This window comes from Tursiops truncatus, chromosome 8 (assembly GCF_011762595.2).
Source record: "Tursiops truncatus isolate mTurTru1 chromosome 8, mTurTru1.mat.Y, whole genome shotgun sequence".
Lineage (NCBI taxonomy): Eukaryota > Metazoa > Chordata > Mammalia > Artiodactyla > Delphinidae > Tursiops > Tursiops truncatus.
Window position 1 is genome coordinate 103,596,125 of NC_047041.1, and position 26,882 is coordinate 103,623,006.

At 45.6% G+C, this 26,882-nt stretch overlaps 2 protein-coding genes across 8 annotated transcripts in view; one reads left to right on the forward strand and one right to left on the reverse strand.

The window, feature by feature from the left end:
• Positions 1-47: 47 nt before the first annotated feature.
• On the reverse strand, positions 48-26,319 carry LOC117313345 (uncharacterized). The gene is given in 4 exon segments (XM_073809451.1): positions 48-625; positions 6,507-8,126; positions 25,901-25,967; positions 25,969-26,319. Coding segments are annotated over 3 exon segments (1,428 nt in total). The 3' UTR covers positions 48-625; positions 6,507-7,116.
• PPP6R3 (protein phosphatase 6 regulatory subunit 3) overlaps positions 7,392-26,882 on the forward strand; it is a 126,740-nt gene continuing 107,249 nt past the window's right edge. For 4 of the 7 annotated variants that reach the window (XM_073809288.1, XM_073809287.1, XM_033861323.2 and 1 more), the window contains exon 1: positions 7,393-7,505. The gene's annotated coding sequence lies outside the window, so the exon portion shown is untranslated. Of the gene's footprint in view, positions 7,506-8,266; positions 8,341-26,882 lie in introns of all 7 variants that reach the window. The other 3 variants (XM_033861324.2, XM_033861322.2, XM_033861325.2) reach the window with 3 other exon arrangements.

Below are 26,882 nucleotides of genomic sequence, written 5' to 3' on the forward strand. Positions count from 1 at the left end.
GAACAGTGATGGGGGGTGGGCAGGGTGGGGAAACTTTGTACAATGGAGAAAATATTTATAAACCTAATTTTTTAAAACATCATTGCCATTCTTTCATGCCGTGTGTGTTGGAGCTGAGTGTCCCCACGGAGTGAACGCTGACCTCTGGCCCTCCCTGGACAGCTGTCGGAGTCGTGCACTTGTCCTGGGCATGGGCGTCTTGCCATCAGGCTCCCACAGGGAGGGGTGAGACCTCTGGGCAGAGGCCTGCGGGCGGGTCAGCTCCGGGGATGCCTGACTCGTGCACGACCTGATGCTAGATTTCATGCTCTGCTGTTGCCGTCCCGAAATTCTAAATAATTTTGAAGACCGAGGCCCTGCATTTTCATTTCGCATTGGGCTCTGCAGGTTACATACCTGGGCTTTGGGCTGTTCCTGGCTGGTCCTTGCTACTGTCTGACCTGTGTGCGCCGGCCCAGGGCCGCTGCTGCCCGTCAGGACAGTGCTGGGGTGGGGTGGGGGGGCGGGGGAACTTCCCCGGTGGTCCAGTGGTTAAGACTTCACCTTCCTCTGCAGGGGGCGCGGGTTCGATCCCTTAGCTCAGGGAGCTAAGATACCGCGTGCCTCGCGGCCAAAACACCAAAACCTAAAACAGAAGCATATTGTAGTAGATTCAATAAAGACTTTAAAAAAATGGTCCACATCCAAAAAATCTTTGAAAAAAAGTAGTGCTGGGGGGACACTTCCCTGGTGGTCCAGTGCCTGGGACTCGGCGCTTTCTCTGCCAAGGGCCTGGGTTCAAGCTGCGGTTGGGGGCCAAAAAGAGACAGTGCTGGGGGCCCTGCCATCCGCGCTGACCCCAGTGGATGGCGCTGCCGGGCCACACTTGCCCCGGGTTGGGGAGGGAGCCCCCCAGGCCTCCTGCTCTCCGGGCCCCCACAGTGTCCGTATCTGCAGATGGGCTGTGGAGAGCCTGGTCCTCACAGAGGCCTGCCCTGTGCCCACCCGGCTGGTACTGGAGGAGACATGGGTCAGGCCTGGTCCCTGCGCCTGGGGGTCCCCAGTCTGTGGAAGCAGCGGTGTGTCCTGAGGAGGCTGGGCTGTTCTGCAGCCAGGCAGGAAGAACCACACTGGCAGGGCTGGGAGGAAGGAAAATGCAGCAGCCAGGAAGGGCCTGACTGCCCCACCCCCACCCCCACCCCCACCGGAACGTCGGCGGGAGGTCAGGGCGGGCAGAGTGCTGGTGTGCCCAGCACTCGGGAATCAAACCACAAAGAGCCAGAAGACGTGCCTCCCCACACGACCCTGAGATTGCACCCTTGAGCCCTGAGGCCTGGAGTGCCGAGGTGACAGCAGAGGGAGGGGAGTCTGGTGGGATGAGGAGGGCTGTGGCCCCGAGGGCTCCCAGGCTGTTGGGCCAGGGGACACAGCTGGGGATGGGCCTGGGGTCCTGGGACAGACCTTTGAGGGGTAGCCTCCCCTGACTCCTGATTGCCCAGGAGATTGCCCGGGAGTTCCCTGAGATCGTGGGTCAGCGTTGGCGGTGACAGAAACAGGTGGGCTTGCCGGTGCTGCAGATGCTGGGGATGGGCCGCCTGCCGTCGGTGCAAAGTAACAGTGAGCATGGACGGCCCGCCCTGAGTGCCGAGCCGGGCCAGCTGTGCCACCCCTGGTGGGCATCTACACTCAAGGCCCCTTTGTAGACCGCAGCCGGCAGATCCGCCTCTGCCTGAAAAGCTTCATTTCTTATCTGCTCCATCCACCCGCCCCGTCCGTCTGTCAAGGAAGGGTACCATCCCCCCAACCCCGGGGCTACAGTAAGGCTTCCATGAGATCAGCCTTACTCAGTTGGGGCCTGGCAAGTAGCAGGTTCTCCGTGAGTGGGAGAGGTGACATACTTGCCCAAGGTCACAGCGCTAAGGACCAGCAGAGCTAGAGCGCACCCGGCCCCCCGGGCCCAAGGCAGCAGCTCCTGCCCACAGAGCTGCCTGCGGAAGGAATCTCAGGGCTCGGAGCACTTGGGCCCCCTCACTCTCAGGTGCTCGTTAAAGCACCAGTACTGATGCAGGCAGCCAGTGGGGCAGCGGGGGGCGGCTGCATCATGGGGGAGAACTCCCACCCCCCAACTCTCCTGCCCGGTCAGCCATCCAGTCTGCTCGGGAAGCCAGGGATCTAGCCCAGGGTGGGGCAGCGGTGGCTGGGCCGCTGCTCCCTGGTGGCCTATGTGCGCTGGGAGGAAGTCCTCCCCTCCCTCTCCTGCAGGCCCCGGATAGAGCCATTGCATGGCCGGGGGCCAGAGGGTCAACCCACTGGTCTCCTACTATATGTCAAGTAAATCTATCAGCCTTTATTAAGTGGCTACTGTGTGCAGAGCTCTGCACTTAAGTCACATGCTGGGGCCCCAGAGAGCAGTGAGATGTGACCCCCTCCCTTAAAGGTGCTCAAAACCTAGTAACAGAGGCAGTTTCCAAAGCTGTGGGGAAAGCACAGTGTTATATCCTGGGAAGACAAGGAGGGCTTCCTGGAGGAGGTGATGTCTAATCTGTCTCTCGAGTATGGGGGTGAAGTTAACGGGCTTATTTCATTTAAACTTCACAACAGCCCAGCTAAGTCAATGGTATCCCCAGCTTGTAGTGGAGGAAACCAAGGCTCGGGGAAAAAGAAGTAAAGCCAGAATTTTTTTCATTCATTTGTTCAATCCTTCCTTTATCCAATACACATTACCATCTGGCTACTGGGTGCTGCTCAATGTGGCCAAAAGGGCTTCTAGTTTCCCTTTAAACCCTCTCAGCTCTGCGGTGACACCCACTGCTCCCCAAGTCTCTACCATCCCTTACTGAGCCCTGCGGGGTTTCCCTCATGTGATGGCCCCCTCCCCACCAACCCCATCGGAGGGGATCCATTTGTTCATCTCGGCCGGCCTCCAACCCCAGGACGGGTGTGGGAGCTCCTCCCTGCCTGAGGTCCAGACCCCCTTGGGTCTGCAGCTGCCCTGGGCAGCTGAACCAAATCCATGTGCCCATATCTGGGGCACGTCCACTGTCAGGCAGGACGCTGGGGAACCAGGATGTGGGCAGTGCAGAAGGTTCTGTCCCTGAGAAGCCTGGGTGGTTGCGAAGCTGGGTGGGCTTGGACCCCACTTGGCCCCTGTTCCTTCTCCAGAGCCACTCCGCTGGCGCTTCTACCACTGGGACCCCCTTGTTGGACCACACCCTCTGATGATGGAGCTGGGGTCCCACCAAGGAACACCCAAAGGCCATCTTCTCTTTTCTTTCCCTGCAAGCTCGATGGTGGCCCTAATTATTAGCAACCCTAGTGGTTCCCCTTTCTATCACCAGTCCTTTGGTGGGAAGGGAAATACTCACCTCCCCCTGCAACCCAGACTGAATCTTAACGCAGTGAAGAAAAGGAAAAGAAACAGAGTTAAATTTCCATGTTAAAATGGGCCTACCCTTCATATCCCCCTAGATTTCCTCACTGGCCCCTTCTCTCCAGCCTCAACACATCCTAACCTGACCCAGCAACCACCCAGCACCAGCTCTGGCCCTTCCAGAGCATGTCCTCTGCCAGGGAAACCCCACTCCAGCCCTCAGATCAGGACTGAGCCTTGGTGACCTAGCAGAAGGAAAGACAATGGTGGTCTCTGTTCTCAAGGCAAGCTCATCCAATTTAAAGCCTTTTCTTTATCCTGAGCTGGTCTTTCCTATCTGAGTGTATGTGTGTGTGTGGTAAAACGTCCTTTCTTTTAGGAAATCACAGTAATAGTAAATAGTATTTTTAAAAAATCACTACTTGATAGAATTAAGCTCTGGCAGCTCTGTGTCTGTTCCTCAAGGTTAAGGAGTCATAGCTGGGTGGTGGGCATACGTGTGCTCACTAATACTTTTCTCTCTACTGTTGAGTATGTGTGAAATTTTTCATATAATTTTTTTAAAAGTCTAGATGGGTTGAAAATTGAAATATTAAAAATTAAATTACAAAGGGATTAGGGAGAAAAAGAGGAAGGTGGCAATTTGAGAAATCTAGAAGTTTTATGATGGTGAGGCCACTGCAGAGCTTTTGAAGTCACTGTCCTCCTTAAAGCCTGTCAATGGCTCCCCATGGTCCTCAGGAGATATGTTCAACTCAGATGCCTCCTCCTCCAGGAAGTTCTCCCTGACTTCAACCCTTCTGGTTAGGCTAGGAGCTTATCATAATTGGAGACTTTGGGTGCCCACTTATGTTGGACGAGGTACTGCGTTATTTCTTTTCTTTTTAATATTTATTTATTTGGCTGCGCCGGGTCTTAGTTGAGGCACCTGGGATCTTCCTTGCGGCATGTGGGATCTTTAGCTGCGGCATGCAGGATCTAGTTCCCTGACAAGGGATTGAACCTGGGCCCCCTGCATTGGGAGTGTGGAGCCTTAACCACTGGACCACTAGGGAAGTCCCTGCATTATTTCCTTTAATTATAGTGCACATGGCTCTGTGACCCACCTCAGTCTGGGATGGAGGAGGCTGAAGCAGATACCGGCAAGTCCTTTGATGATGAATGAGTAAAGGGATGCACGGATCAGTGGGTGGCTGGGCCACCTCCTCCCCAGGAGGGCAGGTGCCAGCCCTGGCTGCCCCCTCCTGCCCACACACTCAGAGGTGTCCCTCTGAGGCACCGCCCCCTGTCATCAACAACACTGACTTGTGCCAGAGGACCAGAACTGGGACACGGACAGGCAAGAGAGAGACCAGATTGAATAGGACGAAGGCTTTGTGCTGGATTACTTGGAAAGGAAAGGCAGGAGATAGGTAGGCTTAAGACTTCCTCACCAGACAAAAGGTAGCCCATTGGAAGAACAAGGGGGGCCCAGCTGCAGGGAAGGGTCACACGAAAGAGCATTGTCAGAGCATCGGTCAGTCAGAAAGACCAGGAGGTCTTTAAAAAGAATTTGTAATGAAATTAACAATGACTTACTGAGCATCTACTGTGTGCTAAGTACTAGGTACTGTAGTACAGCAGTGAATAAAACAAAAACTAACCTCAAGAAGCGTTTAGTCCAATGGATCTAGAAACAGAAAGTTCAGTTTTCAGTCCTGCTCAAGAGCACAGGGTTCATCTCATGTTTAATGTTATTTAAAGCATCACATTGTATAGAGTGCTTTTACTGTCCCGGGGTTCCCTGCAGCCCCTCCCCTGCTCCTAGGTCCAGTCGCTAGGCACTGCCCCTCTGGTCCTGTGCTACTGCTATAGCACAGCCTTGCTGCTCTTAATCCAAACAGTCCTTTCTAAAGTACGGCCAGCCCTGAATTCGCCCTTCTGTTGCTCCGAAGCTTTTCCTGGCCCTCGCTGTCTGAGGATGAACCTCAAGTTCCTCTGTGTATCCTCCAAAGCTGCTGAGTCCCTCCCATTGTTTTCCCCCCAGACCTGTGATCTCCACGACCTGGTCCTCCAACAGTTGTGCCTCCCCCAACCATGCTTCTGCAGTTCCCTCTGCTGGGTATGCCTGCCTCTGCCCCACCCCGGACTATCTGTATGTATGTCCCTCTCCCTAACCCTCTGCACCAAGCATGTCTTCTGAACTGGTTTCAATCTTGACTGTGTTCTTCACTAGCTGTGTGGCTTGGGCAAGGCTCTGAGCCTCTTCCGAACAGTAGAATCAAGGCAAGTAACATCTGCCCTTGGTTGCTGCCTTCCTAGAGGCCCAGCGCCCTTCAGGGCATGGACACAGGCGGGGAGGTATTATCACCAGCACTTTACAGACGAGACCTGGAGATTCAGAGGGGCACTGGTCACCCAGCCAAGGTCACTCAGCCAATACGGGTGTCTAAATGCTTTCTGGGTCTCAGTTAACTAACATGTAATGTTGGGATGATAATCTACAAGCAATGAACTCCTTCTAGATTCTGCTTCTAGCCACAGGCTCGCTGAAAGGGGTGAGCTGGGGCAGAGGCATGTTTGCACCAGAGACCCAGCTCCCCAGGTGCTGGGGTTGACCCAGTTCAAGCTGAGCTCCATTCTCCCTGCCATTTGGCACGGGGGCTCAGAGAGTCTGAGTCAGGGAGGTGGAGGGCCAGCTGGGGCGGGTGCATAGGGGTGCAGCGGGACGCTGAGCATTGGGAAGGCAGCCCAGGGGCCAACTCCAATGGTCCTGCCATCCCGCTACCCCCAGGGGCCAACTCTGTCACTTTTCTCAGGCCTGGCCTCTGGGAGACAGCCCGGGGAAGCCCCGCAGGGAGCCTGCCTCCTGTCGTTGAGGTGGAGTGGTCATCTCTGACCAAGCCAGTGCCCCCAGGGAAACCTGCCATTCTCCCTGCACGGGGTCCCCTTTACGACTCCAGGCCCGGCACCCATCTGAGCATTGGGACTGTTGGTTTCCCCCGGGGCGTCACCTCTCCCCCCACAACCCAACCTGCTCCAAAGCCCCATCCTGGGGTCTCAGGTCTCTCTCCCTGCCACCCAGACCTAGGCCCACGGTTCTGTTCTCCCTGTCCCGTGGGTGAAAATGTAACCTGCTCAGGAAGACCCCGACCACTCTGCGGTCTGCTTTACTTACCTGGTGCTGCCCAGATGGAGTCTGACGTCTCCCACAGACGTCAAAGCCGGGACCGTCTGCTCCCTGCGCACCCCCGCAGGCTGGGCACAGACCAAGTGCCCGCTAGATTCTAAGAAGCTCCTGCGTAAATCCTTCCGCGAGGCAAAACAAAAACCCCCGCCTCTCTGTACTTCGAGTCCCTCACGGAGCTGGGCGCACAAATTAGGACACCTGGCCCCTCACTTTGCCCCTGTAACTCCTGGTACTGTCGCCGCCTTTGAGAACAAAGTGACCATCCCCAACGGGCGACCCCTCAACCTTTATAAAATTCAACCGTGGAGAATGCGGGCGTCGATCCCGCTACCTCTCACATGCTAAGCGAGCGCTCTACCATTTGAGCTAATTCCCCAACTCGGAAATACTTCCGCCGCCGAAACACATTGTGGCTCACGTCATCACCCGTTTCCTCCAGGCCCTCCGACCCGCCTGCCCGCCGGTCTCGCTACTCCATTGGTTCTCTTGAAACTCCCAGAGCTGCGGCCATGATTGGTTTGGCTCAATTTAGTTTTAAAAAGCATTGGCTATTGGATTGGTGGTCCGAAGCGTCCGTCAAGCGGAGGCCCTGCTGTTGCTACGGCGTAGGGGGACCCAGCCAGGTTTCTCTCGGTTTCTGATTTGTTTCTCCAGACTCCGGGGTCCTAGAGGTTCCGGATCCGTCAAGTCCATGGGAAAAGAATGCGCCCCTCGCACTTGACGGACGGGGTCTGCGAGCCAATCGGAGTGGGTGCAACGGGGCAGCAGTGTGACCCAATAGGTTGCAGGGGGAGGGAGAGGGAGGCCAATGAGCGTGGAGCCGGGGGCGGGGGCAGGGCCTTGATTGGTCGCGAGGCGGCCGGAGGGAGGGCGGGGGGAACTCAAGGCCTGCTTGATACGTCCGCCATTTTGGGCGCTTCGCTGATGGTGTCGGTGAGCGCGTTTCCCGCCTGAGCGCAACTAGCGGCGAGTCGCGGGCACCTCCAGGTAATGGGGGGAGGGGGCGGCGGAGCGGACCGCGGCGCGGGGTGCGCGGCGCGTGGGCGGCGGCGGGGCCCCTCAGCCCGGCCTCGGCGGCTCGGGGAGGGAGCGTCCCGGCCCCCTCCCCTCCCCCCCGGAATTCGCCGCTGGGCGGCCGGGGAGGCGCGGCGCCCGGGCTCCCCGGCTCGTCCCCGCCCGCGCCTGTCAGCCGCTTGCTCCCCCGCCGCAGGCCGCGGGGGCCCCGCCGGGCCGGGCGGCTGGGTGGGTCGCGGGCCGGGCGACGAACTTTGAGCCCGCGTTGACGTCCGCGGCCTGGTGCGGCGGCCGGGCGCGCCCCTAACCCGGCCGGGCCCCGCTCCGCTCCGGCCTTCCCGCCCCGAGCGCCGTCCGCTGCCCGCGGGCCCCGGAGCGCGGAGCGTGTCAAGTTGAGGCGGCGGCTCGCCGGAGACTCGCGAAGGCCATTGTTGGACGCGGTTCTCCGGGAAACAAGTTCTGTGGGTTTCTGCTCCTTCGCCGTAGAGTCATCGGGATACGCAGAGCCCGGCTCGGAGCGTTTAAATCTCCTTCCGAGCGATTTGCTAACTCCGGTGTTGCGACTCCAGCGCAGACCTGGTCGCGAAAGCCTCCCTGGCGCAAATGCACTAGGGGGGTGGTCCTTCTTTCGGCCGCAAGTACCTCCCTCTTAAAGAAACCCTCTCGCCGTTCCCTCGGAGGGGCTTCCTCCCGGTCCTACTTGCCCTGATCACAACTTGGACTCTTGGTTGTAGGTGGACGGAATGAGTCCTTGGATGTACCTGTGTGTCCTGACGTTTCAACCTCGGAGCTTCGTGTAATTTTCTCGGTACTTCACCATTTTCTCTGTGGGTCGGATAGAGCTTTATGTTTTGTTTTTCTGGGAGGGGCGCTTCGGAGTTGTTTCCTTTCATCCTCACAGCACTTAATGTTAATGTGGCTGTTTTGTTAATGTGGAGTTGAATGCGATTATGTCCTCAAGGTCACGTTGTAGGTAGGCAGCAAGTGGGAAAGAGACTCCAGATTTCCAGCCACTGGAAAGTCTCCTAAGCGGTGGTAGTGGGGGAGCTTTCTTTGCTCTCGGGTTAGACTGCCTGGTTTCAGGTCTCAGCTTCACCACTTTCTAGCCCTGTGACCTTGGGCAGGTTACCCAAACTCCCTGCTCCTTCTGTGATACGGGAATAGCAGCAGCGTCTCCCTCCTTAAGTTTGTCGGGAGGAAAGGAGTTAATACGTGTAAAGAAGCTAGAAACGGTGCCTGGCGCGAAGAATACGCTGAGTAATTAGTGGCCATTATTAATTTAAATTTGATTTTTAAATGTTTAGATACTATTAGGAAGTCACATGAGTGTTTAAGTCCTGGCTTTTGGTGTCTGTCTTTAGAAAGCTGTGTGTGTTTAAGAGTCATTTGGCCTGAGAACCACCCAGGAGAAGGGGTGGTTGAAGATTGATTAAATTACAAACGTTTTTTGGAGTAATTAGTGGTGGTGCCTCGGAATGGTTTAAGAGATGGTTAAATAAAGAAAAGGCCATCGGGAGCTCAAGTCGGATTCTGTTCCTACCGTACTTTTTGGATACTACGTGTTGAGTGTGATTGGCCCCCAATAATTCTAGAGTTTCTTAGTGTACTCCTGGGTTCTTACTGAGATTTGAAAGGTTGCTGTGTATTGAGATACACTTCAGTGAAGATAGTTTGGGAAATAGCTGTTGTCCTGGATGGATATTTTGCATTTCAGTGTGTTTGATCAGAGTCTAGAGTATCTAACAAAATGCCACGCACTCACTCACACGTATACTCACAGTCTTTTGATTCTTGCCCCGTGCTCTTCTGCCTGGTACTTGAAACCATGCTTGCCTTTCCGCTGGAATTACTTGCTTGGGCCTTGGCTTGCTTCGTTGCACTTGGGGAAGTGTTATTTTGATAGACTTGGTCTTAAGTACAGATGAGCATCTCGCTGGTTTAACTTACTGAGGAACAGGAAGAAGATTGTTTTAGATTAGAAAACTAGCTTTTGTGTAAAGTATAGCAAAACAAAAACTTGCTGGTTTCAATTAACTGCTTGGGAATTTGAGAATCAGACCATAACTGGACAGAAAATGAATAGTGATAAAATTAAGGCTTGACTGGGTGAGGTTTGCTTAGCCTCTTTAAAGTAAATTTTTGCATTGATTTGGTACAAAGATAATGTGCTTGTTACAGATGAGACATCTTCCTTAAAACAGTATTGGTCAGGATTGGAATTTAGTTTGCTTCTTTGATAAACTTGTATCTTGGGGTTTTGTATTTTGGATATTTGAGAGGCAGCCTGAGTGTGTATATTGGTCTAAAATTTTACAATGCTTTATTACCCTTAAGAATGATAGCGAAGTTCTTCTGACCGTCTGCTCAGCTAAAACTCAGCTCTGAGTTTATTTCATAAAAAGCACAAGAGGCTGTGGTTGCTCCTCCTCATAAGTCAAGACCTGAGCCCTGGTGTGAGCCGAGGATTCGCTGCTTTTTCTTAGGTGAGATGGATAGCAAAAATAGACCTGGCCTCTTGGCTTTAAAAAGCTTTCTTATCTCTCCTTTCTTAAGAGAACCTCAAATGGTTGGTTTTTGATTTACTCTAGATCAGTGGTTCTCAACTGGAGGATGATTTTGCCCCAAAGAAACATTTGGCAATGTCTGGAGACGTTTTTGCTTGTCACATCTGTGGGGTTGGGCAGTGTACTAATGACTTCTAGAGGGTAGAGACCAGGGATGCTGCTAAACATCCTATGATGCACAAGATGGCAACCCTCTCCCCCCAATAAAAAATTATCCAGCCCCAAATATCAGTGGTGCTGAGGTTGAGAAACCCTGCTCTACATAGATGGCCTAATCTGGCCTGCATTGGAATCATTTGGGATACTTTTTAAGACCATGGGTCTTAAAATGAACTCCACCTCTAGAAATGTGTGGTGAGAGTGAGAATATGTTTTTAAAAGCTCCTCAAGTAGCACTGAAGTGCAGCTAGTTTTTGGAACCACTCTTCTAGACCACAGATTTTAGGGACTGCTTGTGGGTCAAGGAATTCTTTGTGTCATCTGTGAGCTCTACCTATACCTAGATCCTACCTTGGACATTACTTAGTGGGGAAAGATGGTGTACGTACGTTATTTTCAGGTGCTGAACTTTAAAGGAGACTGAAATTTAAAAAAAAATTTTTAAGTGAATTTATTTTATAAAATAATTGAGAAACTGTTTTTTTTTCTGTTGCTTCATGAGAATCTATTGCCATAGCTGAAACTTAGTGCTGCCAGGTGTTTAGGATTGTTTGTGCCTATGCTAAATAACCTTATCCTACTGTGATTTTTGAGTTTTGTATCTTTTGCCCTCATCCTGTCAGTCAGCTGTCAGTTCTGTTTTTAGATGCCAGCTTCATCGTTATCTTTTTTTTTTTTTTAAATGAAAGCCTATTTCCAGAGAGTTAGCCCTGGATTGATTTGCCAATTCTGCCCTTTGAAGGCAAGAGAGAGGCAAACTCTATGCTTATTGTTTAACACAGTGACCCTTGCTTGCTAGCAAAGGGGGATTGCCTGTGCCCTGGACTCTGACCCAAGTGGGTGAGTGTTTTTCCTCCTGGGGAGGTGAGGTACAGTAGAAGAGAGACCGGCAGAGATCCTTTTCTCACACACACAGAATATGCATGATCTAGTTTATTGAGTGGAAAAATGTTAGTATAAAAATTGTACAGATTTTTACCAACCAAATGTTAAAATCTCGACATATAAAAGGGAGGAGATCAGGGAGGCACTTTCTAATCCTTCATCCTGAAATCAGGCCTGTGGCTATGCTGAGAATGACAAGTGACCACTCCTCCTGTCTGCTTCTTCTAGTCGTCATTTATTTGGTCAGCAAATATATTGAATCCTTACCCTGTCAGGAACTGTATTAGGGATTCAGTCATGAACAGGCATTTAAGACTTGCAGTCTATGGGGAGAGGCAGCATTGACAAAAGAGATGTCCTTTTGGCTGTGAGGCCAGGGAACACAGCTTGTTAGACTTGTATATGGTGTAAATAGCAGACTCTTAATGAGAGGCCCTAGAGACTTGAGAGGAAAGAGCTTGTGTCTGCTGGTTGGGTGGTTGAGATTGCCAGAAGTCTCTTGCCAAAAAATAAAATAGTTACACCTTTGTTTCTCATAGGTATTGAATAGTTACTTCCACTTTCCTCCTTGGTTTGGTGTGTCTAAGCAGTGCCACTCTTCCCATGCTGGTGAAGCTGCTTTGCAGTGACAAATAGGATTGACCTATATTGTCTTTTGCTCCATAGATGTTGGTTGCAACATCTTGATCAAACTTGAAACACTGACTGTTCCCATACTGATCAGAGGCTTGGTGTAGGTTCATGCTAAACATCTTGAGCATCCTTGAAATCCATGGTGCTTCCAGTGGGAATGGGTTTTTTCCTGCTGCAGTCTGGATCGAGGTTGACTGTAGATTTGACTTTGACTTTGGCTTACATTTAGTTGCCACGGAAACCCCCTTTCCTTCTCCCTCCCCCTTTATTTTTCTTTACTGGGAGGGGAGAGAGAGTTACTGGTCAATGCCCAGTTTCAGGTTTTGAATGATTATGAACTGACATCTGGGTACCAGGTAGATTGGCTAGACGGTAAAGAAGCAAGTAAAAGGGAATCTTGGCAGTACTCGAAAGGCTTCTTAACCTTAAAAAGGGCATTTTTGTGTCACAGACTTTGCAAAGGTCTGGGGTTACTCTGAGTAGAGGAGGTTTACTACTTCTCACTTCTGCTGGCTAGTGTTGATCTGTTTTATTAAGTATTAGTGAAGACTACACAATCGACTGATTTTATACAAATAAAGTTTGATAGGTTCTGAGCATCTTTTTACTGATATAAGGAGACTCTGATTTTGTACTTCTCAACAACTCTGGAGAAAACTAGGGTATTATTAATTCCAGAATATCTTACAGCGGGAGTATGTATTGACTTGGAATGGTTTGTGTACACCAGATGCTGACTGCCCTGAAATATGGTGGCCCAAAGGAAAGATGAATGAGATTGTTTTTTGAAACATTAGGCAGCCGAACTAAAAAGGCGGCAATAAATAAATAAATAAGTAAAAGCAAGCAAGCCTGCAGAAGTAAAAGTATGACTGAATGTTGAGTCAGACTTGGAGAAAGCCGTGTGGATTGCTAGTGGGAGCCTGGAGTTCCCTGGACCTGGATGTAAATCTGAACAATAATGCTGGTGTCAATAGTAATGCGACACACTGACAAGGAGAGAAAGGGGAGCTTGCCTGAGAATGCATGGCCCTCTGAGACCCTATCAGGGTGAGTAGGCAGCAGTTACACTAGCCACTAAGGCACACTCCGGGGTGGCCTCCTCTATCCCGTAAGACTTAGTGTAGTCAGTAGGCATTGGCTGGACCTTGGTGAAATCTGGGCCTTCAGTCCCCAGATGAGGCAGTGGTGCGAGGAACATTGACAAGTATTGACTCGAGTGGCTGTTTGGGGCTTCCTTTCATGAGAATCATGGTTTTGGAGGTCACTGATTATTAGAGAAAGATTTAGGTCATTCTGGAAAATCACCTGTAGGCAGCAGAGAAATCTCAGTTCCTGGGTGATTCCTTAGGGTTTCGGTGGCCCCAATAGACCGTAATTTCAAGTGTCATTTGTTTCAACAATAACATCATAGCTGGAACTCACGGCGAGTTAAGAATAAACACAACATTGTAAATCAACTATACTCCAATAAAAATTTAAAGAAAAATGAATAAATGGTTAACTTCTGAGTTGGTGTTTTGTTCGTTGTTGTTGTTTGTTTTTTAGTGGTAGTACATATCTGTTCTTGTCATTGTAGTAGATGAGGGAGTGTAGTGTCTCCTGGTTTACTTTTGTTGACTTAGAGATACATAGGGTTTCTGTTGCCTCTGGACAGTGGGCAGGTCACATCTGCCTCTGTTGCCTGTGATGAGACCCAATCCCTTCTGATTAAACAATACTCTTTGAATCACCCCCTTCCCCCCTTTCCACTGTGGACCTCTCATCCTTGATTTATTATACTCTTAGATGGATACAGTAGCTATGTATTTGGCACCTATCATAGGGATAGTATTTTAAGCTAAGGAAGTTTTCACAGATTAATATCTGTTCTCTGTTCTCAATTCAGAGTGTCTTGTGGAGGTCAAGAGTGCACAGGACCTAAAATAGCTGACTTTGAGTTCTGGCTTCCACAGTCTTCCAGCTGTGTAATCATAATGTTAGATGACATCTCTGTTCCTTTGTTTCCTGTTTGTGAAATGAATATTAAATATAAACGAACTAGCACAATGCCTAGTACACAGTAATATTTGTTTTAATATTACTGTTATTAGTCTTCTTCCTAATAACAGTAGAAATAAGTTCAGAGATGACTAATATAAGCTTCAGTGAAATGCCCTGAAAAAGTGAGATGGAGTATTATGGCATCATAGAGGACCTTCGAGGTCTAACTAGCTGCCCTGGGGAAGTATAGGATGATGGCGAAGTGGGTGAGGGCAGGTTGTAGAGTTCGGTGGTAGTGTTGTTGTTGTCTTCCTTTTCCCCCCAAATTTGGATTATGTTATATAGATTTTATTTGCTAAAATGTGATAATATTTTCTTACTGGGGTGGGAGTAGAGATCATAAATTTGAGGTTTTGCACTTTGCTTTCTAAAATATTCATCTTTAAAATCTCTCTGGTGCTTTAAGACAGTATAAAAATCCCGTTTGCTTTGGAATCCCTCGTGTTATATGGAACCATATTTTTTCAGTGTACTGTGCTCTTGGAGATAATCACACGTCTTGAAGGATCAATGTTTTGTTTTCGTTTTTAACTTTTATTTATTTATTTGACCGTGCCACGAGGCATGTGGGATCTAGTTCCCTAACCAGGGATCGAACCCGTGCCCCCTGCAGTGGAAGCTCGTAGTCTTAACCACTGGACCGCCAGGGAAGTCCTTGAGAGATCAGTGTTTTTTAACAGAAGATTGGCTCTTTTAAATTTTGCTTTCAGTTTCTTTTCAAATTTCACATTATAACCAGACAACTCTTTTCTGTAAAGGGCCAGTCAGTAAATATGTTAGGCTTTGCTGGCTATATGGTCTCTGTAACTACTCGATTCTGCTGCTGTGGTATAAAAGCAGCCACAGTCAACATGAAACACATGAAGGTGGCTGTCTTCTAGTAGAGTTTTATTTACAAAAACAGGTGGTGGGCTGGATTTGACCTGTCTTGCTCTAACCTGTTCTTTGTTTCAATTTTTAATGAGATCATATGTTCAAGGAGTATATGTCAGCATGTGTACAGATATTAAATGTTAAAACTACCAGTTGTGCACCCACTGACCCGCTTAAGAAATGGAATGTTGCCACTACCTTTGGCTTCCTGTATGACCTCCCCGACCACTCCTACCTCTTCTGACCTCCCCAAAGCAAGGGCTGACCTGCATGTATCATTTTCTCGATTTACTTTATGGTGTTACCATCTGTGAATGTATCCTTATATAATATAACTTAATTTTTGCATGTCTTTATATAAATGGAATCATTTTGTTCTGTAATTCCCCCCTCCCCTCTTACTGTTTTTGAGACTCATTTATTCAGATGTTTGAGTACTTATGTCTTAGGCGATAAAACATACGTTCTGATGCTGGCTGTATTAGCAGTGAGCAAAGAAGACATTGTCCTTGTCCTCTGGAACTTACGTGTTGGTGGAGAAAGACAGTTAAAGACAGAAAGTCAAAGACACGGTAGTCATGTGGTGATGCAGCTGGGAGCAAAGTCAAGCCAGGTGGGTGGGGGCTGTTTGCAGATTGAAATAAGGTGGTCAGGAGGGGCCTTCCTGAGACCTCTGAACACAGGAGGTGAGGCAGGGAGCCACGTGGCTCCGGGTGGGGGTGGGGGTGGGGTAAGGGGAGTCTCACAGGCAGAGTCCAGTGCACGTGAGGTGCTAAGAAGGGTTGTACCTGTTGTGTTGGAGGGACAGTAGAGAGCCAGGCTGGAGGGAGAGTGGCAGGAGAGAAAGTCGGGGTGGGGGGGCGGTGGTGGGGTGGGGGTGGGGTGGGGTGGGGGCGGGAGCCAGTCACACAGGCAGTTGGGATTTTGTCTATTTCTCTGAATGAGATGGGAAGTATTGTAGTGTTTTGAGCAGGGGTGTGATATGAGATCTGATTTATGTTTTTAAAAGGTTCCCCTGAAACCGTGTTAAGAATAGCTGCCCCTCTGCTGCCCAGGATCCAACAAAACAATAATGGCAGCTTGGACTGACGGGGCACAGGGGTGGAAGTGAGGAGTGGTTGGATTCTGGGTGCATCTTGAAGGTCGGGCCAACAGGCTTTGTTGACAGATTGAATATAGCTGAGAGAACGGAGTGAAGGTGATACCGACCAGGGGTTTTTGCTTGCGGTCAAGGTGGTGGGAGGTGCAGGTTTGGAAGTAAGATCAAGAGCTGGGGTCTGGGCCTGTTGCATTTGTGACCGTCTTCGTTCGAGAGCCAACTGGAGCCACGTAGGGTTACGGCGTTCGGAGTTGAGGGGAGAGGTCTGGGCTGAGGATAGACATGTGAGAGTCCTCAGTGTTTTCATGACACTTAAAAGTCCTGATGTTGAGTGAGCGCACTGATGAATGAGGGCCGAGGCAGCAAGGAAAATGGGGACAGGCAGGCTCCCAGGTAGAGGAGAACCAGGTGGTCCTTGCATCTTTGAAGATGGGGGAGGTGTCGTCAAGGGGGAGGGAGTGAGAACCCACGCCCAGTGCTCCTGCTGTGCCCTCAGGTGAAATGAGGGCCCAGACTTGTCCTCTGGCTTTGGTGGCACATGAGTCACTGATGGCCTTGACAAGAGCAGTCCCCACACGGTGGTGCAGGAAGAGCCTGGAAGGGAGGGTTCACGAGGGATTGAGAGAAGAGGAGGGCAAGTGGAGAAAGCCCTTTTGTGGGCACTTGGCGCCGTGCTAAAGGGAGAGTTGGGGCCCTGAGAAAGTTTGGTTGAGATGGCCGAAATTACAGCATTTTTGTACTGTTCGTGGGAAATGGTTCTGTACAGAATGAACACCTTGATGAAGCGGGAGAGGGGACATTTGCTGGGAATGGGCCCACGTGGAGCACCCGTATACTCTTCCTTGGTGAGATGAGGGAGAGCATAGTAGGGGAGCTGGCATGGTGGGAGCAGGGCCGTTTTCTTCTTTCTTTTTCTCTCCGTGAAGTAGGAGGATTTGTCAGTAAAAATGAGGGTGAGTAGGGGCCGGTGGGGTGTGACGAGAGAGGAGAAGGTATGCAGTATTCTATGGGAAGATCAGAATGTGAATGGACTAGCCATGTGGAATGGCCTCCTGAGGGGAGCCGTCCTTAGTTTAAAGTGAAAAAAGCAGTTGTGTTCTTTTTCCTGGGAGCAGAGTAGGCAGTGTTGCAGTTGTGGTTTACCCAGGCAAAAGTGGCAAAGCAAGAGAAGTGATTGTAATGGTGAGGTATGGACTTGAAGCTGGGAGGTGAGGGAAGTGAGACCATGCAGATAATGAGTTTTGTCTACATTGATGTGTGTAGCTATAGTTTATTCCTTTTCACTTCTGTGTTCTATTTCAGACTGAATATCTCATTTTATTCTCTGTCCTATCATTGTAGGATAGGATTGTTTCCACTAAAGAAACAACGAGGCTTTGAACAAGTGCAAAAGCATTTTTCCAAGGTATGAAGCCTTGGAGAGAACTAGAATTGCAGGGTAGTGGGGGACCTGTACAGCTTTAACTTTAGTTAAAAATAGTTGCCAGTTTACCCTCCTACCAGCACTGTTGTTCTGTATCCTTGCCAACTCTTGGTATTGTCCGACTTCTTTGTATTTGCCAGATTGGTGGGTGTGAACTTACATCTCATTTTTTAATTAATAGCTTTATTGAGATGTAATTCACATATTACAATTTACCCACTTAGAGCGTACAATTTAATAGGTTTTAGTATATTCACAGAACTGCGTAATGATCACCACAATCTAATGTTCGAACATTTCATCATCCTGAAAAGAAACCTTGTACCCATTAGCAGTGACTCTCCATTCCCACCTAACCTCTAGGCAACCACTAATGGACTTTCTGTGGATTTGCCTGTTCTGGACATTTCATGTAAATGGAATCATACAGTATGTGGTCTTTTGTGACTAGCTTCTTCCACTTAGCATGTTTTCAAGGTTTATCCATGTTGTAGCATATTTCAGTATCAGTGTCATTTCATTTGATTGCTGAATAACATTCCATTGTATGCACATATGACATGTTATTTATCCATTCATCAGTTGGTGCATGTTTGGGTTGTTTCCACTTTTTGACTGTTGTGAACAGTACTGCTGTGAGCATTTGTGTATAAGTCTTTGGAGGGGCATAGGTATTTATTTCTCTTGGTGTATAGTAAGGAGTGGAATTGTTAGGTAATGTAACTGTGTTTAACATTTTGAAGACCTACCAAACTGTTTTCCAAAGTGACTGTACCATATTATATTCTCACCAACACTGTATCAGGGTTCTAATTTTTCCATGTCCTCACCAACATACATTATTTTCCCTTTAAAAAAAAATTATTGCCATGCTAGTGAAGTGTGGTATCTCATTGTGATTTTGCCTTTCCTGAATGACTAATGCTGTTGAGCATCTTTTCATGTCCTTATTGGCTGTTTGTGTATCTTCTTTAGGGGAACGTCTGTTCAAGTAATTCTTTGGCCATTTTTATTAATTCATTTATTTCTGCATGGTTTTAATGTTCTTCTTTCATATTACTACTGAAGTTGAGCATTTTTTTGGCTATTTGGATTTCTTCTTTTGTGAAATACCTGTTTGTCTTTTTTTTTTTTTTTTTTTTTTGCGGTATGCTGGCCTCTCACTGCTGTGGCCTCTCCCGTTGCGGAGCACAGGCTCCAGACGCGCAGGTTCAGCGGCCATGGCTCACGGGCCCAGCCACTCCGCAGCATGTGGGATCTTCCCGGACCAGGGCACGAACCCGTGTCCCCTGCATCGGCAGGCGGACTCTCAACCACTGCGCCACCAGGGAAGCTCATGTCTTATTTTTCTTCCTTTTGAGTTGTTTGGTTTTTCTTATTTGTAGGAATTCTTATATATTTTGATTTTTATTATTTGTGTGACAAATGTTCTTTCCCAATTTGTGACCTCTTTACTGTGTTTATGGGATTTTTAAAAAAGTATTTTTTGAAAACATGTAATAAAAGGGCAAAAATGGATCTTAATATCTTCTAATCTTTTCTTCTAGCCCTCATACTACCCAAGTAGAGGAGGAAATAGATTTTTTGGTTTATAGGTAGTTGTCTTTTAAAAAGTCTTATGTTTTTTTCTTTCTACAGGTCTTGCATTTGTTGTTGTTGTTGTTAGATTTGTTCTTTGGTTGCTTTATAGTTTTTGTTGCTGTTGTAAATTTTTTTTTAAGTTAAAAATTTCTCTTTGCTGGTAAATGGAAATGTAGATGACTTTATATGTGAGTCATATTCATTAACTTCTCTAACTTAATAATTTGCTTGTGGACTCTTGGGGGTTTTTATGTAGATAATCATCTAATCTTTGAATAATGACAGGTCATTTCTTTCCAGTCCTTTTACTTTTTATATCTTAACTCTAGTCTTAACTGCACTGCTTCATGGCAGCCATCACCAGTGCCAAATATAAATGGTAATGGCGGGCATCTTTGTCATATTCCCGGTTTTAAGGGAAATGCTTTTATCTTTCACCATTAAATGTGTGGATACTTTTTTTTTTTTCCTTTAACAGGTTGAGGAAGATTTCTTCAATCTTAGTTTATGGAGAAATTTAAAAAAACATCACAAGTGGGCATTGCACTTAATTGAATGCATTTTCTACATCAATTGGGATGATATTACAGTTTTTCTCCTTTAGTAATGTGAAAAATTGCTCTAAAAGGTAATATTGGAATTAATTTCACATTTCTGGGATAAATCCATCTCAATCATGACATATTCTTTTTTTAAACAAAATTGTTCTTTTGTTTCGTTTTTGGCTTTTTTTTTTTTTTTTTTTTTTTTTTTTTGTGGTACGCGGGCCTCTCACTGCTGTGGCCTCTCCCGTTGCAGAGCACAGGCTCAGCGGCCATGGCTCACGGGCCCAGCCACTCCGCGGCATGTGGGCTCTTCCCGGACCGGGGCACAAACCTGTGTCCCCTGCATCGGCAGGTGGACTCCCAACCACTGCGCCACCAGGGAAGCCCGCATGTATTTTTTTTTTTTTTTTTTGACCTTGCCACTCAGCTTGCGGGATCTTAGTTCCTTGACCAGGGATTGAACCGGGGCCCCAGCAGTGAAAGTGCCGAGTCCTAGCCACTGGACTGCGAGGGAATTCCCTTAGATATATTTTTTTACTTGCTAATATCTTAGGATTTATGTATCTATGTTCATTGGTAAGATCTTTAACTTTCCTTTTTTGTATCAGCTCTATGAGTTTTGCTATTAAGGGTATTCTCAGTCTAATAAAATAAGCTGTAGTGTTTGTATGTTTTTTTTCTCTTAGAGAGTTTGTATGTAAAATTGTAATTATCTGTTCTTTCATTTTGATAAAGCTTGCCTGTAAAACCATCAGGGCCTGGTGTTTTCTGTCTGAATTTAAAAATTACTGGCTTGGTTGCTTTAATATTTATAGGCTCATTAGAGTCTTCTTTTTCTTGAGTCACATTTGGTAATTTACATTTTTCTAAAACATTTATTTTGTCCGTGTTTTCAAATATATTGGCAGAAAATTATAATCTCTTTTGACTTCGCCTGATTTGTAATTAATTACTAATATTTAGTTTCTTAAACAAGGATTTTTAGCTCATTAATTTTCAGGCCTTTTGTATACATGTATACATATATATGTAAATAAAGTAGTAACTACCCTTTAAATACTACTTTAGCTCCAATTCAGTAGTTTTGCTATGCAAAATTTTTATCTTTTAGTTCTGAATATCTTCACATTTTCATTTTGATTTCTTCTCTGCCTTAGAAATTTAGAAAGTGTATTGAAAAATGCTGGTATATTGATATATATTTAATTTATTTATTTATGGCTGCATTGGATCTTCATTGCTGTGCGCGGGCTTTCTCTAGTTGTGTCGAGTGGGGGCTACTCTTCGTTGTGGTGCGCGGGCTTCTCATTGCGGTGGCTTCTCTTGTAGCAGAGTATGGGCTCTAGGCACACGGGCTTCAGTAGTTGTGGCATACGGACTTAGTTGCTCCACGGCATGTGGGATCTTCTCGGACCAGGGCTCAAACCCATGTCCCCTGCATTGGCAGGTGGATTCTTAACCACTGTGTCACCAGGGAAGCCCTGTATCTTTTAATCTTTGTTATTGATTGCTAACATACATTGTGCTAATAAAATGTGGTCCAGTGTGATTTTGATTGTTTGAAATTGTTGAGGCTGTTTTAATGGTGTCTAGTTTGTGGCAAATTTTTATCAGTTTTCCATGTGTGTTTAAAAAGAATGTGTTTCCAATTTTAAGGTCGGGTTTTCCCATGTCTATTGGATGAAACACATTAATTGAATTCACATTCAAACTAGTGTCCTTAACTAATACTGTCTGCTTGTTCCATCAGTTACAGAGAGGGGTGTTGTTAAAATCCCATTGTGATGGAACATTTGTCAAATTCCTATAGTTCTCTCAATTTTTGCTTTCTATCTATACGTTTAGAATTGCTAAGTTTCCAGTGACTTGCACAGTTTGTCATTCTGTAACGAATCTTTGTTTCTAGGAACATTTTTTCCACTAAAATATATTTTGTCAGATATTGGCATAGCTGTACCAAGGGACTTTAGTTAATGTTTGCTTGGTATATATTTTTCTGCCCTTTAACTATCAAGTTTTGGTGTCCTTAATGTTTTAGGAGTGCCCTTTGAAAGCAGCACACAGCTAGATTGCATTTTCATAATTTGAGTTTAAGGTGGTTAGTCTATTTACATTAGTTGTGATTGAAATATTTGGTTTATTTCTACTTTTCGTATTTTGTGCTCTCTAATTGGGCTTTTTTTCTGTTCTTTTCCTTTTCTTGCCTATATATTGTGGGATTTTTTTCCTTCATTCCTGTCTGCTCTTTTTACCTACACCCAGTAAGAGATTAGACACTTCTTTTCTTGGTGATCTTAGACATTTCATATTTAACTTAAGGCCTGAAGTTAATTGATATCTTTACCCTTATAAGAATTTTCAAATGCTTTTAATCCCAGTTTATATGCAGCTATTGCCTAATTAGATTAGAACTAGAAGTGAGCTGTCAGTTGTTCCTTATCCAGGAACTTGAGGTATTCTGTGCCTAAAGTGCTCTTCATGTTGGCCAGTCCAGCAGATATGTTTAGTCTTTTTTTATTTTTAGATTGCTGGTATTACTTTTTATTTTCGATTGTTCTTTCTGCGTCTTGCTACTTTTGAATAATCATGTACCAGATATTGTTTTGGATATGTGTCAGCATTCAGAAAACTTTAAGAATTGCAAGTAATGCAGGTTGTTCATTTTTTAAAAATTCATTTTTATTTTTTGGCCGTGTTGGGTCTTCGTTGCTGCGCGTGGGCTTTCTCTAGTTGTGGCGAGCGGGGGCTACTCTTCGTTGTGGTGTGTGGGCTTCTCATTGCGGTGGCTTCTCTTGTTGTGGAGCACGGGCTCTAGGTGCGCAGGCTTCAGTAGTTGTGGCTCACGGGCTGTAGAGCACAGGTTCAGTTGTTGTGGCACACGGGCTCTAGAGTGCAGGCTCAGTTGTTGTGGTGCACGGGCTTAGTTGCTCCGCGGCATGTGGGATCTTCCCCGACCAGGGCTCGAACCCGTGTCCCCTGCATTGGCAGGCGGATTCTTAACCACTGCACCACGAGGGAAGTCCCAAGGATGTTCATTTTGTTAAGAGCTGGCAAATGTGATTGTTTTTTCCTCTTTAAATGGAGTGTTCCTGTGTCAATAAGGAATTTCTTAAAGATTTTCTGGTTCTTCATATTAATTAGCTCATTTTTATATCCAGAAATGGAAAAGATTTCAAGACTAGTTACCTTTTTAAAATGGGATCATTTGATTGCTAGGAAACGTTTATGTGAACTTTAAATGTGACTCTGGCCAAGTATAGAACACCAAAAACAATCTGGAAAAGGGATGTGGATCAAAATAGATTCTGAGCTGAATCTGTCTTTGCGAAAGGAAAAGAGTAGAGTTCAGCATTTATAATACGTGGCCATCCTGAGGGAGAGGGGGGATGGTTTTATACTTATTTCTTTATATTAAGTCTTTTCTTACTCTGACTAGTAAATTAAAAGAGGCATGGAGGAACATACTAGCATAGGCTCGGCTGGGCTGGAACTCACTTTATGATAGTGTGGTTAGCAAGACTTGTAAATTGAGGAGAGTTAGGGGGTTTGGTGCCAGTGCTGCTGGATGCCAGGAGTAAAGAGTTAATAACTACTTCTAGTCCTATCCGAGTAATGTTCAGTGAGGCCAAGGAGCTTGAAATGCATAGGTATTATAACTATTGTTTTCATCAAATTTCAAAAAATAGAGTTTGATAATCTTCCAGGGCAACGAGGAAAGAATGAGGAAGAGTTGTAGGGGGCACAGGGTAGAGAGAGAGCGAGCTGGTTTAGCAGAATTGTTGTGAGGATTAAAGTTAAGCGTTATTGGGCATGTTTATGTTTATCCCCTGAAAAAAGTAGAGTCCATTCCTGCCATTTACCATATTGTCAGGCTTAAAATTTTTCAATTTTTGGCATCAGTGACTGCTGAATTGCCTCTTGATTAGTGTAAACCTTCAGCAGCCTGCCCTTCTTACATACCTGCCTTACACTGGGTAGATGTAACTGTCTCTTCCTATTTTGTTTGCCCAGTGCCTGTTATTACGGTTGTCACTTGTGCTTGAGTCATTACTTGCATATTTTAACTCTTTTCACCTTAAGGTGAGTGTAGGATGTTCATCTTTTATATGAAGAAGGAACCTCTGGGAGGGAGGGAGGACGTCTAGCCAGAATGATTTCGGGAAAGCGTTGTTAAGTTGATGAGAACTGGATTGGAATCTTGGTTTGACTACTGAACTAGCTGTCTGACTTTGGGCAAATTATTTCACTTTCTGAGCCCCAGCTTCTTCCTATATAAAATGGAAGTAATATTAAAGTTCTCCTCCCTTTTCCATAGAAGATAACTTTGGGTAATTTGAATTTGTAGGGTTTTTTTTTTTTCCCTTGCAAGTGTATTAATGTAGAAGTCATAAACTTTCACAGAACAAGTGATTAAGGCTATGCTGATTTTGTTAATGGTTAATATTTTATGAACTCTTTCACTGGCTTTGGTTTTGAAATCTTGACTGGTAGTAGGATATTGTGAAATTTTCTTTTTTACTCTGTTGCCGTTTTTCTGTTTAGAATAGAAGCCTTAGTTTCAAAAACTTAGTCAATGCATGATTATATTTGCTTTGAAAAAAAGTAAAAATAGGTAAGACTAAAATCTTTTCTGCTCACCTTCCCCCAGTTCTTTTCTGTCTTCTGCTGTTAATAGTTTTGTCTCTATTTTTTTATTCTTTTCTATGTGTTTGTATTACTTATATATGTGTTTATAGAAACTATACAGTGTTAGGCATACACCTTTTTTTTCTTATCATTCATCACTTTTCATTGAGTCCCATGCAGTACACAGAGATCTGCCTTCTTTTTAATTACTGGTATACTTTATAGCCATTTCCCATTTCAGTGGGCTTTAGATTTTTATTTTTAATCACAAATTTGGGTTGCTTTTATTTGTTTATTTTTCAATATAAATTTATTTATTTTTGGCTACGTTGGGTCTTCACTGCTGTGCGTGGGCTTTCTCTAGTTGCGGTGAGCGGGGGCTGCTCTTCGTTGCTGTGCGCGGGCTTCTCATTGCGGTGGCTTCTCTTTTGCCAAGCACAGGCTCTAGGCGCACGGGCTTCAGTAGTTGTGGCACACGGGCCTCATTGCTCCGCTGCATGTGGGATCTTCCCGGACCAGGGCTCGAACTCATATCCCCTGCATTGGCAGGCAGATTCTTAACCACTGTGCCACCAGGGAAGCCCTGGCTTGCTTTTAGTTTGTTACAGTAAAGCACTTTGTTCTTAGAAGCTTCTAGAAGTTTAGTGTTTGGTACAGAAGTAGGTGAAATACTAAATTATAAGCTGGCTTCTTTGCTTTTTATCGTTACGTACAAAGTACAACTGTTAAGCAGTGGAAGGAAACCTTTTTTTAGAAAGCTTTTCTATTTATCTCCTTTTCAAATGATGTATAACATATATGACGTTTTTAAGCTCTACTATAAATGAACAGTGATTTAGCAAATCTTTTCTTCCTTGTTGTAGAATATGCATAACACAAATTTACATTTAACCATTTTTTAAAATTAATAAATTTTATTTCATAAGCAGTTTTAGGTTCACAGCAGAATTGAGGCAGAAGTACAGAGCCAGAAGCCTATATACTCCTTGTCTCCCCACGTGCCCCCCCTCCAACCTCCATGAACCTGTGTTGACACATCATTATCACCCAAAGTCCGCACGTTACATTAGCTTCACTCTTAATGTTGTATGTTCTGTGGGTTTAGACAAATGTATGATAGCACGTATCCACCATTGTAGTAGTCTGTAGAACAGTTTCACTACCCTAAAAATCCTCTGGGCTTTGCCTGTTCATCCCTGCCTCAGACTTAACCCCTAACAACCACTAATCTTTTTTTTCTTTCTTAATATTATATAATGAAAACAGGTGTGTTTATAACTTCAGCATACTTCATAAAATCTTTATTCACTGAAAATAGACAAATGTTTACAAAGAACATTTAACTTAAATTTCATAGTAGCTTATAAAATGGCACTTGAAAGAGTGACCTGTATAAGGAAATAAGAGTCTTGTCAAGAGACAGTAAACTATAAATATACCACAATGTTAAAAACCTCAGTGTTCTATAAGAAAATCAATAAATATAACTTAATCTTTCTGGGGGGAAAGGTAGTTAGCATTACAAATTTAAAGTACAGATTTTATATATGAATTCAATACGGAATACATTTAAACCTTACAATGCTACATAATCATCGTCTATCTTGTGGAAAACAATAAAAATATGCACTATTATGTATAAAATAGATAACTAATGAAAACAGATTGTATAGCACAGGGGACTCCACTCAATGCTCTGTGGTGACCCAAATGGGAAGGAAATCCAAAAAAAGAGGGGATACATGTGTCCGTATAGCTGATTCACCCTGCTGCACAGAAGAAACCAACACAATGTTGTAAAGCAACTACACTCCAATTTAAAAAAAAAAAAAGTAAATTGAAAGAAAAAAGAAAGAAAGAATAAAATTCTTAACCACACACAAAACAATTATATACTTTTTGAATATGTGTACATCAAACCAAAAGGTTAATTTTACTTTTTCCTTTATTGACAACTTTGGGTGCATTTTTAGGTTTTGGTTCCCAGAGGGCATTTATTCCAATGCCGTCTTGAAGCCGCGCCTCTGTCCAGGTCGCCAGCCTTTTTCTTGTCTGTTATTTCCTTGACTCTGTTCATGTATACTCTGATTCTTTCCAGTTCCTGCTTTACTGGATGTTCCTTAGGATTGACTCCCTGAGTTGCCGCATAAACCCAAAACATTGAATTTAATGTGTAAGCAGAAACTAAATCCACTTTTGCTTGTTTAAGTGGGTCCAACTTCTACAACAACTCATTTCTAGAAACACACATCATACTCTTCAGCATCTCATCCACAGCCCCAGTGGAATTCTCAAATGTTGATAAATATTCATGAATTTCTCCTGGGTAGTCTTCATTAATTTCTTCATCTGCCATTATTATCAACTCTTAGGCCTTCCACTCCTGCCTCCCAGAAAGCAGTTGGCGGCGGTGACGTCAGTGGCACACAGGCTCTGCCCACAGCGAGCAGCGCTCTCCGATGACCTCACTAATCTTTTTAATGTCTCTATAGTTTTGCTTTTTCTAGAACGAATTATAGTAGGAAACATGCAGCACTGTAGCCTTTTTAGACTGGCTTCTTTCGCTTAGTAATATACGTTTAAGGTTCCTCTATGTCTTTTCATGGCTTGAGAGATCATTTCTTTTTAGTGCTGAGTAATATTCCATTGTTTGGTTGTACCAGTCTATGCACTCACCTACTGAAGGACATCTTGGTTGCCTTCGAGTTTTGGCAGTTATGAAAAACCTGCCATAAACATCTGTGTGCAGGTTTTTGTGTGAACATAAGTTTTCAGTTCGTTTGAGTAAATACCAAGGAGCATGATTGGTCTCATAGAATGAGTTAGGAAGTATTCCTTCTGTTTCTGTCTTTTGGAAGAGATGATAGAGAATTGGTATAATTTTTTCTTTAAATGTTTGGTAGAATTCATCAGTAAACC